Genomic DNA, 15631 nt, shown 5'->3' on the forward strand with positions numbered 1-15631 from the left:
TTATACGTCAATTTTGTAAAAAAATATATAGTTCACAATTAATCTGCACTGCATTAATGTCACCAGGTGCCAACAGAGAGAGAATGGAAAGCACAGCTGAACAGTATGGGGAACTTTGATTTGGTTCCAGTCACATGGGAATTGACAGTAAGTTCCTTTGAAAGGGAGTTAATATAAAAGAGAAAGCTATGAGCCTATGAGAGGGACCAGGGGATATTTTCTAAGATGAAACTGAGTGTTTGAGGGACTCCTATCCAAGTGTTAGATAAATCATGATGTTATTTATACTTCTCCATTCTCCACAAAATTGTGTGCATCTTTTGTCCCATTGCAGCAGATTATCCTTTCTATGCAAAATTTCAAATGTTTGATTTGCTAGCTACATCCTAAATGTGTGAGTTAATTAATAGTTTAAGAAAAAAAATATTGTCTAAATTTATTCAGAGAGGATTATTTGTTACTATTACCGACAATTTATTTTATATTAGAATTACGACTTATGAATTATTTTATACTATAATTAGGTATTCCGCATTAATTTTCAAAAATAAAATTCAAATATGTTGTAATGGCTTGTATGATTGAAAATATCTAGCTATGAAAATGATGCGTTGCGAAGAACCAATTTGGTTTTATGTCTGGGAGGTCGACCACAGAGGCAATTTTCTTGATGAGACAGCTTATGGAGAGATATAGGGAGCAGAAGAAGGAGTTACACATGGTATTTATTGACTTGGAGAAAACATACGATAAAGTACCGAGAAATGTCATGTGGTGGGCTCTTGAAAATAATAAAGTTCCAACAAAGTACGTTACCCTCATCAAGAATATGTACGATAACATTGTGACTAGTGTCAGAGCATGCAATAGCGAAACCAATGGCTTTCCTCTTAAGATAGAATTACATCAAGGGTCAGCTTTGAGCCCCTATATTTTTACTCAAGTGATAGACGAAGTTACAAGGGACATACAAGGGGAGATCCCTTGGTGTATGCTCTTTGCTGATGATGTGATGCTAGTCGACGAGAGTAGGATAGGAGTTGATAAGCAACTAGAGTTGTGGAGACAGACTCTAGAATCGAAGGGTTTTAGACTTAGTAGGACTAAAACCGAGTATATGAGATGCGAGTTCAGCGGTGTCAGGTCAAATGATGGAGATGTCACTTTGGCTGGACAAGTAGTGCCTAGGAATGACATATTTTGATATTTGGGGTCGATGTTGCAGAGTGATAGTGAGATTGGTGAAGATGTTAGCCATAGGATACAAGCCGGGTGGGTCAAATGGCGACGGGCATCTGGCATCCTATGTGACAGAAAAGTCCCACAAAATCTCAAAGGCAAGTTCTACATGACAGCTATCAGACCTGCGATGTTATATGGTGTAGAATGTTAGGCTATTAAAAGACAACATGTTCAAAAGATTAGTATAGCAGAAATGCATATGTTGCGGTGGAGTTGTCGTCATACAAGGCGGGATCACATTAGAAATGATGATATACGTGACAGACTTGGGGTAGCACCGATCGAAGAGAAGATCATCCAACACCGTTTGAGATAGTTTGGATATTTCCAAAGGAGGCCTCCTAACGCACCGGTGCGTACTGAAATTATAAACCTTATCGAAAACACAAGGAGAGGCAGAGGTTGGCCACGATTGACATGGGACGAAGTAGTAAAAAGGGACTTGAAGGAGTGGGCTTCGGATAGGAGCGCGTGGAAGCTAGCGATCCACGTACCAGAAGCATGACCTAATAGTAGTTAGGGATTATTTAGGAATAATATTATAGGTCTTAGGTCATAGAACTAGAAATTTGGTGTCAAGGATGTAAGTTTAGGACTTTGACCCCTACGATTGATAGTTTAGGTAGAATATAGTTGATATTAGTATTATTACTTTCACTTTCACTTTTATTTTTATTATTTTTATTTCATTACTACTTATCTTTATTTTATGATTGTGATTGAGTTTTATTTCTAACCTACTCCAACTTGTTTGAGACTAAAGGCTTAGTTGTTGTTGCTGTTGTTGTATGAAAATGATGTGATTTTTTGTACACGATTTATCGATCATAAGTGATTTATTTTTGGTAATCATTTTAATTTACAAATTTATAATGTACTGTCAAATATATCATATTAGTAATCGAATTGACGACATTTGTTGATTGTCTCTATTGATTCAGTATTGTTTATTTCTGATTATCTGTTTTTTTAATTATGAGACAGGGTTTGAATGCAATCACTTTATTATAAATTCAGAAAATTAAAACAAAACATGATCATATGCATGAACAAATGATTCGATCTAACGGAAGTATGAAGGTCACAAATTCAAAATATAGTACCTGTACTGAATCAATGTAGTGAATTTTTTTTTTTTTAAAAAAAAAAAAAAAGGCTATATAAGCCCGTTTCATATATGAAACAGAAATGGCGAATCAATGTAGTGAATCAGTATGCGCTTTGGTCACAAATTCAAAATATAATATTTGCACTGAAATAATTAAAAAAATTCACTCTCCTCTTCTGCTGAAAAGAAAATAAAGGCTTTTGAATTATCACAGGGTCGAACTAATGTCTACTACTTTAAATAATCTATGAATTGATCACAATCATATATAAAAAAAAATGCTAAATCCATTCGGACTTTCAAACTCGAAAAGCTGAATGTATAACTATAATATGAGATGGACTATTGTTTTGAGAATTAAAGATGATGTTTTATTTTTCGCTTAAAATTTCATTTTTAAAGTTTGAATAGTTCATTCAAATTTTTTCATTTTAAAATGTGGTTAGAGGTCAAATTTTACATTTTTTTTTAAATTTGTTTACTTTTTTTATGTTTGAAAATCACATCTTCTCGTTAAAATAATAATAAAATATTAAAAAACCAATGATTACTTGAATTATAATCTTGCTAAATGTTTTGTTATTTTTTTATTTTTTAAATTTGCACCTGTTGAAAAACGAAAAGGTTCAGGTGGGGTACTGTTCAGTGTTCCTGTTGGAAGAGACTAGAGAAACGGTCATCTTTTTAAGGCTAAAACCGTGATTACTGATTAGGGGAGATGAAGATGATGCGATAAATGGGGATTTGACCGTCATGTTTGACCGGAGACATCTATCATTTGCTGTTGCCTTTGGCCCTTTGGGGTTGTTGTCAGGCGCACTGATGTCCCTCTCGATAGATGGACGGCTGGGTGGGTGTCTGGGGCTGCTTTCTGACTCCCACTGACGTCTCCAGACAGTGGAGCAAGCAGTTTATTAGCTTCGAGCCAGTCATATATAAGAAACAATTAATTACATATTAAATCCATCGTCTCAAGTCTCAACTGTTACCTCATAATTGACTGACAATATATGCATGCCCAATTCATATCTGTACAGCCAATTTAACGCACTGCAAACAGAGAAATTTCATATAAATTAATTATGTTAACTGAACCAATCAACAAATTCAGATAAATTTTATATCTTCTGAGAAGTATAGGATGTGGTTTCAAATGGAACAGAGATAAATGAGTATAGTGAATTTTTTATTCACAAAACGTTGAACACGCTTACTGTGAATTTAACATACACCATTAAAAGAAAATAAAACTTATATTTTTATTGAGGAGGGTTCAAATGCACTCAAATTTTTGTGCATCCAAATGCACCCTATCCTTTTTCTCTGTTTTCAAAGTCCGAAAAGTCAATCCGAACCGTTAGATGCGATCTACATATTAAGATGTGCTTGGAGACCAAATTTTACATTTTTTGGAATTTTTTTACTATTTATTAAGCCACTTTAAAAATCGCTGATCCAATGGTCCAGAAAATGTAAAATCAGCGATTTTCAAAGTGGCTTAATAAATAATAAAAAAATTCCAAAAAATATAAAATTTGGTCTCCAAGCACATCTTAATATATAGATCGCATCTAACGGTTCGGATTGACTATTCGGACTTTGAAAACAGAGAAAAAAAATTTGAAAGATAGAGTGCATTTGAGTGCACAAAAATTTGGGTGCATTTGAACCCTCCTCATTTTTACTAATGGTATGTTCTAAGCTTTGCTAAAAAGAAAAATCTATTGAAGAAAGAACAAGACTTTAATATGAGGTGATTTCAGTGAAGAAGTTTTGTATTCATCAATTAGAAATTTTGAATATAAAAATAAATACATTTTCAAATATATAATTAAAACATCATGGTTATCAGCATCTCGAGAAATGAGAACAGAGTAGATGCGATGGACATTAGACCTACTTTTGGATCCAATGCTTCAAGACCATCTGATCCGTTTTAAGATCTATATGAACAAAAATTGAAACAGATGCGAGTGAATTTTAAAGTAGAACACACATTTTAAAGCAAATCGGACGGTGATTGAACTCATCAAACCAAAATAGGTCCGATGGACTCTTCTTTCCTCTAGAAATACAGAAAAATAATGTTACATTAATATTGCATTACACCAAAATATACTTAATACACTTTTTTAAATGAGGAAGTGTAAATTTCAATGAACAACCTCATACTCATCAGTAACAGTTTGCCAAACAACCTTTCCACCATTTATAATTCTCCCTTTTAGCTGCAAGAATCAATTCCAACAGTAAATCTGGCTTAAAAGCAATATCAAAGCAAATTCAAGTTTTACAAAGTTACAACAAAAAAACAAGTCATTTTTATTCTTTTTTGAGTTACTATAAAACTTTCCAGCATCTTCCAACCATTCTTCCGTCACAATCATTCTTTTTTGTTACTGTAATTGCACCTGAACCTCCCAATTATTTTATTTTTTACGAAAAAGATAAAAGAGCCAAGACCTCACTAAAACGCCCTTTTACTGTCTGCTCTTCCTTTTTCTACTGCTTCTGACAACACTTCCACAAAACTTTTGTGGTTGCAAACTTACGCTATTATCATATTACTGTTTCTTACTTTGTTACAGCTCTCAAACAATTTTGATTGGGTAGATTAAGGAGAAAAAAGGTTTCATTAAAACACGCATGGACAAATTTAACCCAGGCGCTGGGACCGTCTGTGTTTGTATTCGGCGAGGATAGCGGCGCAGGCCTATATAATTACAGGGGTATTATCGGGAAATTAATTTGTTTAGTCTTTGGTCAAACAACCTTGACTCCGGCTCTGATCGCATGACAACCGAGATTGTCAGTCCCTCTCCTGACACACAAAACGAATAAATCGAAATACACCCAAATTTTGTACAAAAGAATTACGCTGGGCTTCTATATAGATTAACTGTTAGAAATTAAATTTCGACCGTATACTTCGCCGTGAGAATTAAAGAGTGTAAATAACTCTAGCGCGCTGTAGTCGTCTTAATTCGCATCGAAAAGATGAACACCCGCATGAAGCGAATAGGAAGATAGAGGAACTTTCTGAAGGACGGAAATACCCCTCTGATTGAGAAAGGGACAAATCGGGGGAAAGCGACAACGGAGCGGTCCTCGCACAGTACAAACCTCTCTGGGGGCATCTCCGTAGTAACAGTTACGACCTAGGGTACTTTTGTCATTTCGGGAAAATAAAGCTGTTACCGACTGGTCCCTGCTGTGTTTGACTGCAGACTTGGAAGGGCTGCCTTTTTCACTTGATTTTGATTGGCCAGCATTAGGTATCAGATACTGGGAAGCTGACAAGTGGGGTCCACTCATGTGCAGGGATACAAGCTAGCTGTAAAAGTAATTATGCACGGGGTGCTGCCCTCCGGCTGCACCTCATGTCGTGGTCCTTGTTATATCATGTGGTGGGACCCGGTACGGACACGTAACCATTTGTTTTACTATAGAGATTCTCTTTTTCTTATTCATATATTCTGCATTAATGCAAAACTTTTAAAGTTTTAGCATCTTTAACAGCCATATTCAACAGGCCGTTCCTAAATTGTATTTTTTTTTTATCATGTGGCTAAATTGGAAACATGACAGCTCATCCGAAATGAATTCTGATTGAAATGAAATAACGATGACACTCTGAGAAAATCTTATGTAATTGAAAAACAATCCAAACTGAATACAGCGTATCATCATTTAACAGCACAAGCACCAGTGTCAGAAAGTGGGTCCCACGTGGAGGGTCACGAGGCAGTGTTATCCTACTCGTTGCCTCACAAAACCCAAGACCACATAATCAGAGACCAATATTTCCTATTTTCGGGAGCCAAAAAAATCACCCAAAAAATTAAATTAACAATTAGAAAATGACCCTCCAATTTCCTTCTATCTACAATGCAATCCTTCGCGGCTGCGCCTAACGCCCAATCACCAATCCAATCCAATCCAAATTTCTCCAGGGAATTAACAATATCCAGTAGGCCGAAATACGGGCCCATTGACAGTGACTAAATTTGCGACAGAAGAACTGGAAGTCCATGATCTGCTGAGGTACCGAATCATCAGGCAGCAGATCTCAACCATTGATCTGTAAAACCAAATTAGTTCAACGACTCATATCTCCTACTTGACGGTGAGGTGCTTGAGGGGATCTAAACCCTGTAGTTTCTGAGTTACGGTGATCAGAGACAAGGGCATGGATTGCACCAGAGAGATTATTGACGGCCGATACCAAGCTGACGAAGCCCTGGTGGTGTTGCTCGGCACGTTGCTCCTCAAGCCGGAGCCGGCGTTCCTCTAAATTAAGCAACTCACGATGGCGCCTTTCACGCTTTTCCTCACATGAGAGCAATGTCCGAGCGAGAACCGTTGCGCTTCGAACAACACTTGAGCCTAGTCGCCTCAAACGGCGCCGCTTTGGTGCTGGTTCATTGTCGTCCTCATTGTCCGTTGACTCCGACGAAGGCGACACATCTATGGCTGCATCTGCATGCATGGGATTTCTTTAATACCTCATATTAATTAACTTTTCAATATATGTGGCTCATCATAATTCTAGAAAATAATTTATCCGAGAAACAGATTTGCCAAAGAATAATTTCCATTCAAGATGGATTCATGTAATATAGTATTTGATATTTCTGTTTAATATATGTATATGAGCGTATTAGATCTCCTTGGTCCCCCCCAGAAACATAGTAGCAAATCTGACAGGGACATTAAATATAGTATTTCTGTTTCCATGAAGAATTTAAAAATCTTCGAGACATAACAACCAAAGCTTCTTTTTTTTTTTGTTTAGTACTGTTATTACTTATTATACTAACCCAAATGCTTTTTAGACAATCACTTTTGGCTGTTAGATTCTCCTCGACATTAGAATAATTCCAATTGTGCCCCTCTAATACATTAAAATATCATTACATTTCCCTGGAGACATAAAGTAAACATGCCCTTTGAAAAGTATTTTTTGTACAAAGGCCCTTAATTCGAAAAGGTGTTGGAAGAATCATGATTTTTATAGGTATATATTATTGAGACATTTTACAGGATGCTACAGAGATTGTTTCTGATATTACTGTTTTAATTATTTAGAACAGAGGCAGGAATTTGCTAATTGAGAAGTACAAATAAGCTTTGATAGCCCCACCAGCTCTTCTGAGAAAAGGAGGTTAAGTGGATCTGAACTAGTCATACATTAACTATTTTCTATTTCAATCTGCATCGCTGCAATTATGTCCTTCCTTTTTTTCTGTTTTCAAATTTTTGATTAATAGGCCCACCAACTCTAACTACCTGATATCTTCACTATAGGGAATAATGCTACCAAATCATACCCCACCCACATATATTTTTCTCATGAGCTAAAAGTTACAAATAGTTAGCATAAATGATCACATATGGCTCCAGATTAGTACGGAATTTACCAGGTTAAAACAACTTTAGCAAAAAAAAATAGATTGCTCCATTTTTGCACGGCAACCCCTAGACTTTATTGTAAATTAATTTCCAATAAAGAGGTTGAAATGAAAAGGAACAAGACATAATAATACAACAAAAGCCCATACCGAGTTGGTTCCGCTCTATCTATCCTTTTAAAGCCACCATTGAAAGCATTTGAAGAAAATGCAACAGCAGACTGTCTGCTTTTTATACAAGAAAACCCCCAAGACTATTATTTAATGCTGAAATTATTGTATATCTTTTAGTAGATACAAACAGTAAAAGGCGAAGCAGAGCAGATATGAGATATGGGTATCCTACTATCATTTAAAGAATCCGATTTCGGTAATGATTAACTCAACCACCATTGGCCTTTTTATATAATTATTTAGAGGAGGATCCAATTACACTATTTTATGGAGATACATCTTGACATCATATTTGTATAAGTTATTTTTGTGATTTTAAAATCCAAACAAATGATTCAAGCCGTTCAACGTGATCTCCATATTAAAATATGCTGGGAGACCAAATTTTATAATTTTTTGAATTTTTTTAGTATTTATTAAGATATGTACAAAATTATTGTTTTCAGACAATTTTGAACCATTCAAAAACAACAATTTTATAAATAAATAGTAATAAATTTCAAAAAAATGTAAAATTTGGCCTCCAAGTACATTTTAATATGGACATCATGTTGAACGGTTCGGATTGACTATTTGAATATTGAAATCGCAAAAATAACTTATAAAAATATAATGTCAAGATGTGTTACCATAAAATGGTGTAATTAGATCCTCCTCAATTATTTATATGAAACCTTAATTAATAAATAAATCAAACAATATCATACCAGGATGTTGGCATTATTTGAAACGACGCATAAGGTCGGTACTCGGTATATATATTTTTTGGAAGATAAGTCTTTTATTGTTTTTTTTTTCTTCCCTTTAACAGCCAATGATTGCATCTTTGTCGGTTTGCTTAGTGATAATAGGAATTAATAGAACAGTGTATGGCCTTTCTGTTAAATCTAAAACATTGCATCAGTTAACACTTTTTAGATAACGTATGCGTTTTTTAAGCATATAAACAGTCTTTTGTTAGTGGTCCATACAAAACCTATCAATTTGTAAATTAACTGCTTTCCTAGGACATAACCAGAAAATCTACTAAAAACCAACCAACGCCTATCATTTTCATTAAAAATATGAACGTAGACAAAAGAATAAGAATCGGAAATAAAAGTTTAAAACCATGAACGTACCAGAAAACGACGGTTGAGATTGAGCTTGAGATATCGAAGCAATTGGAGGTGGTGGTGGTTGAGGTGTCACCGCCGGCAAGGGAAAAACCGGCGATGGTTTCATTTGCATTGGCTGCGTAGATGGCGAAGGCGATGGCGAACTCAATACTGACGGTGACACCGGAACTGTTGCCGCAGCTGTGACAACAATTCCAGGCGATGTAGCGTGGGGTGGTGGCAAAAGGGCTAATGGCAATGCTCGCCTCGCCGCACGCTTACCTAGCACATCGGTCAATGCGTCGAAAACCTCTCGGGCAAGGTTTGTCGGCAAGTTCCTCTCCTTTCTCTCCGACCTCTCCATTGTCCAGTATGACGGGCAGTCCGTACCGGTACCTGCCACTGATACGGTAGCGACTGAACGGGATTCATAGTCACGAACCTTCATTCCAAGAAAAAAGAATAAGAATTGCAATAAACAAAAGTTGTTTGACATGCTAATATGCTGTCAAAGCAAAATATTTATAACTAATTATTAATGTGCTACCTTTTTGTACTCGCGCAAGAGATTGTCCCACTTGTCATTGCATTGGTTCTGACTGCGGTGACAACCATTCTTCCAGCAGTAGTTCTCGATCCATTTCCACCGTTGCTCCGCTGGGCGTCCACCAGCAGATCCCCCGCTTCCTTCGCTGTTTGCGCCTCCACTGCTTCCGCCAGGATAGCGCCTCTCATCGTCAAGTCGTTTAGCCTGTATAAGTATCAGTGTTTCTTGTAAAGTCCAGTTGCCCTTGCGGTACTCTCGGATCAAAGATGAAGGGGAAGCTGGAGGAGGTGGTGGAGGTGGAGGTGGTGTTGCCGTTGCCGTTGCCGCCACCGGGCGTTGGGGGTGGTGATGGTGGTGGTGGAGGGCTAGAGGGGAGGTGTTAGATGATGACGGGTTAGACATGGTTTTGTGGGCATTTGGATTTAGGTTGTCACTTGTCACTGAATTAACACTGTTCGATTTTGGTGTTGTGATATGTAACAAGAAACAAGAAGCAAACGCTGTGTGTTTTAGCGATGAGAGGAAGGCTTTGGGAAAGTAGAGAGAAGCTAGCGGGGCTTGATAGTTTGTGTGAGGGTTTGTGGTTTTGCTACGAGGGGGTTATGATGTGTGAGGAGCCGAACCCATGTTATAAAATTGGGAACTATTTTTCTCTTGATGGGACCTCTGGAAACATATATGATTAATGGTCTTGGTACGATTGGAGAACTTTTCGCCAGGAAGTTAAAATGGGCCGGTTCGTTTGTTTTTCATTTCACAAGATTTCATAAGATTTTTTTTTATGTTCATGGAATATTCCTTTCTCTCCTTTTAAAGAATTTGTTGAATGTTTATTTCTTAGAGGAGAAGATAATCAATGTTAATGATTGTAGCGTAGTCAGGATTTGAGTCAGAAGTGAACAAATAATTTCAGGTTACTGGATTACTCAGTCATTGAATAAAATTAACTTATATACTTGAATCATTTTAATCAATTTTAAAAAATTATAAATCAACACTCAACAATTTTAGTCAATTATCTGTTGCAATTTGCAATTTAATTCATTCAATTAGATTGCTGTATTAAGGATAGTGATAGACAATCTAATTTTCGAGAGTAGATATACCAACATATTTATACTATTTCATATCCAATTTTAAAATTTCAAAATTAGACAATTGCCTACTCGTACTACATGATGGCACTGCCACTGCTCATTGACCCTCTTCCTTCCTAAAGTTTGTACATTTTTTTTTTAGCCATCCGATTTTTCAAAGTTTAGAAAAATACATCTCATTTTCTTTCCCAACATATTTAGATTGCACTGATGGCTTTACCACTTTTTTTTTTCTTGACCTATTTCATTTATGAATCACCAGAGTTTCAATGATCTCTTTTGTGGCTAAAGTAGGACCCAAGTATTACTTGATATTTCTACGATTTTTCTGTTGGGTCGGCAAAAGCCATCGCTGGCCGTCTAGAATCGTTGTGTGTTGAATAATCTAAAATTTAATACAAAAGTGTATCTGAACAAATATTTTTCATAAGAGATAGTACGACTTCTTTTAGAGACTTTTTTCTGGTTCTTTTCTCACTCTATGATCTGATTGAATGATTGAGAGCCGATTCAGTGCGGCTTGTACATTGGAGATAAAATCCTAAATAAGCTTAACTTGCTGCTTAATATTCATAAAAAATGAATATTATCTCTTAATAACGCCCTCCGGATCACCTATCAAGCCACGTAAGCAACATATTTCATGTTATCAATTTAATGCCCCATCTGGAGGACGATTAAGCCTTTCAATTCTATATTACTATGATCTAAGTTAATATGAACCCAAATCAGGTCAGCAATGGACCAAACTCTCTAGACCGTTTTTTTGAAAAGTTTGACACGTTGCAGTATTTTGTCCATTGAATTCTCACACAAGCTCGGATTAAGGTGATTCAAAGTTATGTGGAAAGATGACAACATTATCTACAACTTTGGTGTTTTTTGTTCTTCCAGAATCAAAAGTCATCATAGTCAAAAAGGCGTGTGTGGTTAGTTTTGGAATGTGTTATAATTAATTAGTTGGTTATGAGTTGATAGTGGGTTTTAAATATGGTCAAAAGTGTGTTTGAATTATGTTTATTTGTGAGTTTATAGGAGAGTCTTTTTAGAGTCTCTAGGTGGTTATTAAGTGTATTTTGGTATTAGCAAAAGTATGTAGTTGAAATAGGGGCGAACTCAGTGTAGTTCGGAAGGGTAGCTACCCCCCCCCCTGGATTTTCGAAAGTACTGAAAAAAATAGGTTGATTTCGATTTTTTCCCCCCTCCCTCCTGAAAATTAGATTGTCTCTCTCTGAGAAAAAACGAGTCTGATTCTTTCTTTCTTGATTACTGGTGAGAATAAGCCACGAGATTTTGTCTTTCTCTTAAATTTTGTAGTTCTAGAAATCATCTTCTCTGGACTAATTTTCAGATAAAAAGGAAGGAGAATAATCTTACAAAGTGGACCTACATGTCATTGACCCAATATAATGCTTATTTTTTATTTTAATTTTTGGATATGCTTAGTTTATAATGAGTCAATGACTTTTTTATGTTTTTCATGTTTTGGTCTATGTGGTGTAGGTGTACCCAAAATAAATGGGTCACATTAAAGGAGAAGTTTAAATTAATTCAAATGGTCTCTCTATGACAGTGGGCTCCAATGGTCATATTGTTATCTAACACACCCAAGTTGCACCCAAATGTGCGTTAAATCTTGCAAAATCCATATAAAATCAACTGTTTGGAGGTTTTTCGCGTTCTTCATATCGAAATTCTCGGTTTAATGCGTAAAACATTATTATGTATTTTATTTTCAATAAATTCAAATCTCATTTTTGTGAATTTCAAAAAATTAGATTTTAAGGCATTGAATCGACCCAATAAGCTAATGGGTTTGAACCCGATAAGCTATTTGAATCTGATTTTTGTCCCTCCCTGGCAAAAATCCTGCATCCGCCCTTGAGTTGAAGGTTATAATAATTGAGTTATATAAGATTATATAAGATCCCAGAGTCATTTTGTAAGGAGATGATTGAGTTATTATGAATTTTATCATTTGAGCTAAGTTTTATCTCCTCGTCCTTTGTTGAGTTGAGTTTTGCTTCTCTTGAGTGATATTTGGTTGAACTAGCTAGTGTCATTGTTGAATTTTTTTGGCCGGACTGTATCACTTATGTACTACACATTAAAAATTCAAATCTTATATGACATTTAATATTAAAAATAATTTGTGTATTGATAATTTTTTAATTGAACATATAAATTTACAATATGTAATATATAATTATTTTATGTCTAAATTCAATGTTACATTACTGTTCCAACATTTTTCAACTCGGCACGGCTAAAATCAATGGCAACAATCAATAATCATAAACATCAATAACCAAACAAAATTACAGACTAATTTATCCTGCATTAATAGACCACCATAAATTATAAGAAAGAAAAAGAAATATCACTGCAAGATAAATCAACTCAAGAAAAAAAAAAGAGGAATAACACCAACTTTATGTGAGTCAACTGGTATTTGAATGGACAAACATTATTATTAAGTAGGAAGATATAGAATTTAGTATACAATTAATTACAAAACATACAATTAATCACTACTAACAAATTCAAGCTCCATGTCTCTCGCTCTTTAAAAATATACAGTGGCTCTTTCAATGTACAAGTTATATATATAGAGAGAGAGAAAGCGGGGGGGGGTTGGTTAAGATAAAAGTGGTATGACCAAGGTCTTAGTGCTACAAATTAGTTTTTGTAATTTTTAAATTTAAATAGTTAATCTGAAGTGCTCAACGTGTTCTCTATATTAAAAGTGCTTGGAGATTAAATTTTATATATTTTTTAAATTATTTACTATTTTTTATAATCACTGTTTTTCAGTTTTTTTTTTAATTCTGAAAAACAGTGATTTTCAAAAATAAATAAATAAATAAAATCTGTAATTTTCAAAAATCCATAAAAAATAGTAAAAAAATTTCAGAAAATATAAAATTTGGTCTTCATCTACATTTTAATATGGAAAACACATTGAGCACTTCAGATCAACTATTTGAACTTTAAAAATTACAAAAACGAATTGGTAGTACTAAGATTTTGGTCATACCACTATGATCTTAGCCAACCCCCCTCTCTCTATATCTATATCTCTCTCTCTGTATATATATATTTGCATCTGAGTTTATTAATTATTATGCACAATCCATGATTTATCTTAATAACCCCCTCTCTATATCTATATCTATCTATATAGAGAGAGAGATAGGCTACGGTGAGTTGCGAAGTAAAACGCGTTTCTACTTCACGCTGTATTTTTATTTTGAAAGTCCAAACGACCAATCTGAACCGTTAGATGTTTAATCCATATTGAAATGTGCTTGGAGACCAAATTTTACATTTTTTGGAATTTTTTTACTATTTATTAAGCATTTTTTAAAATTGCTGTTTTGCTGTGAACAGTAAAATTTTTTGGACTATCAGATCAGATACTTTCAAAATTGCTTAATAAATAGTAAAAAAATTTCAAAAAATGTAAAATTTGGTCTCCAAGCACATTTCAATATGGAGAACAAGATGAATGGTTCGGATCGACGTTTTGAACTTTAAAATTACAAAATATGAGCGTGAAGTAAAATAGTCGCTTTACTTCGCAACTCACCGTAACCCCTCTCTCTCTCTCTCTCTCTATATATATATATATATTTGCATCCGAGTTTATTAATTATTATGCACAATCCATGATTTATCTCAATAACCCCCAAAGTATTTGTTTTTCATAAGCGAATAGCCCACAATTGGCGTTACCGCTCACCACACCAAACACAGGGATTTCTCTGCAAATAGTTTGGGGGAAATTCTAGCCGAGAGAAGACATCACAGAGGTCAAGAGACGCAAATTAGATTCCTGTTATCTTGTACACAAAACAACTAGCAAGATTACAAGACAGGCGGTGGAATATTAGGCTGTTTCCTTCATTTAGTATGGATTCTTACTGTCCCAGACAATTGGTTTCTAATTTAGTACGGATTATTATTTAATCTGAGACAAACGGTTTCTAATTCGAGGAATATTATCGTTTGTTCAACTCTGTTTAAGATTCTGGGAACGAAACATCTGACATATATTCTATGTAAAATGTATATATATATATATAGAGAGAGAGAGAAATTAGCTAAGATCAAAATGGTGGTTCCCATGTCTTAGTGTTACTAATTGGTTTTGCGATTTTTAAAGTTCAAACAGTCGATCCAAATCGTTATATGTGATTTGTATATTAAAATGTGTTTGAAGATCAAATTTTACATTTTTTGAATTGTTTTACTATTTATTAAGATGGATTGAAAATCGTTGTTTTCAATAATTTAGAAATTTTTTACTATTTAATATTTATAGAATCAACAATTTTCATACCATCTTAATTAATAGTAAAAAAATTCTAAAAAAAATGTAAAATTTGGTCTCCAAACACATTTAAGTATGAATTGAATGTTGAACGATTGAGATCGACTTTTTGAACTAGATGTAAAAATTGAAGCGTTTGTTCCACAGTGTAGGAACAAATATTTTGATATTAGCCAATCTCTATATATTAAAATTTGACTAATATCAAAATGTTTGTTCTAGAACTGTGGTGCAATTAATTGATTTTTTTATTTTTGAAGTTCAAATAATCAATCCAAACCATTAGATGTGACCTCTCTATTAAAATGGACAAAATTTTACATTTTTTGAATTTTTTTTACTAATCTACAGTTCCTAATGTTGACACACGTTCAAATCTCAATTTGCATCTCTTCATTGTAAAATGAGCAAAATAAGTTACATCTCAGACAAAATCCCATTACAATACAATTCCTTCAAAAACTAGTATTTGAGCACCAGCCGTATAAATTCATATTTGGCAGCATTTAATGGCTAATTCCAGAATTCAATGTTTTTTTTGCCATTCGGCAGGATTATTGTTTATAAAAGGCCTAAGCTAAAATAAGGCCTGCTATTAAGATACGCACTGCTTTTGAACCTT

General features: G+C 34.6%; 1 protein-coding gene across 1 annotated transcript; it reads right to left on the reverse strand.

Moving 5' to 3' along the window:
* Positions 1 to 6033: 6033 nt before the first annotated feature.
* LOC144550608 (uncharacterized) lies at positions 6034 to 10146 on the reverse strand. Its single transcript, XM_078298607.1, has 3 exons — positions 9580 to 10146; positions 9057 to 9474; positions 6034 to 6829 (listed from the first exon to the last, which is right to left on the reverse strand). Exons 1-3 carry the CDS (start codon positions 9979 to 9981, stop codon positions 6450 to 6452), a joined length of 1200 nt encoding a protein of 399 aa, XP_078154733.1. The 5' UTR covers positions 9982 to 10146; the 3' UTR covers positions 6034 to 6449.
* Between the last annotated feature and the right edge of the window lie 5485 nt (positions 10147 to 15631).

This window comes from Carex rostrata, chromosome 2 (genome assembly GCF_964058835.1).
Source record: "Carex rostrata chromosome 2, lpCarRost1.2, whole genome shotgun sequence".
Classification (NCBI taxonomy): Eukaryota; Viridiplantae; Streptophyta; class Magnoliopsida; order Poales; family Cyperaceae; genus Carex; species Carex rostrata.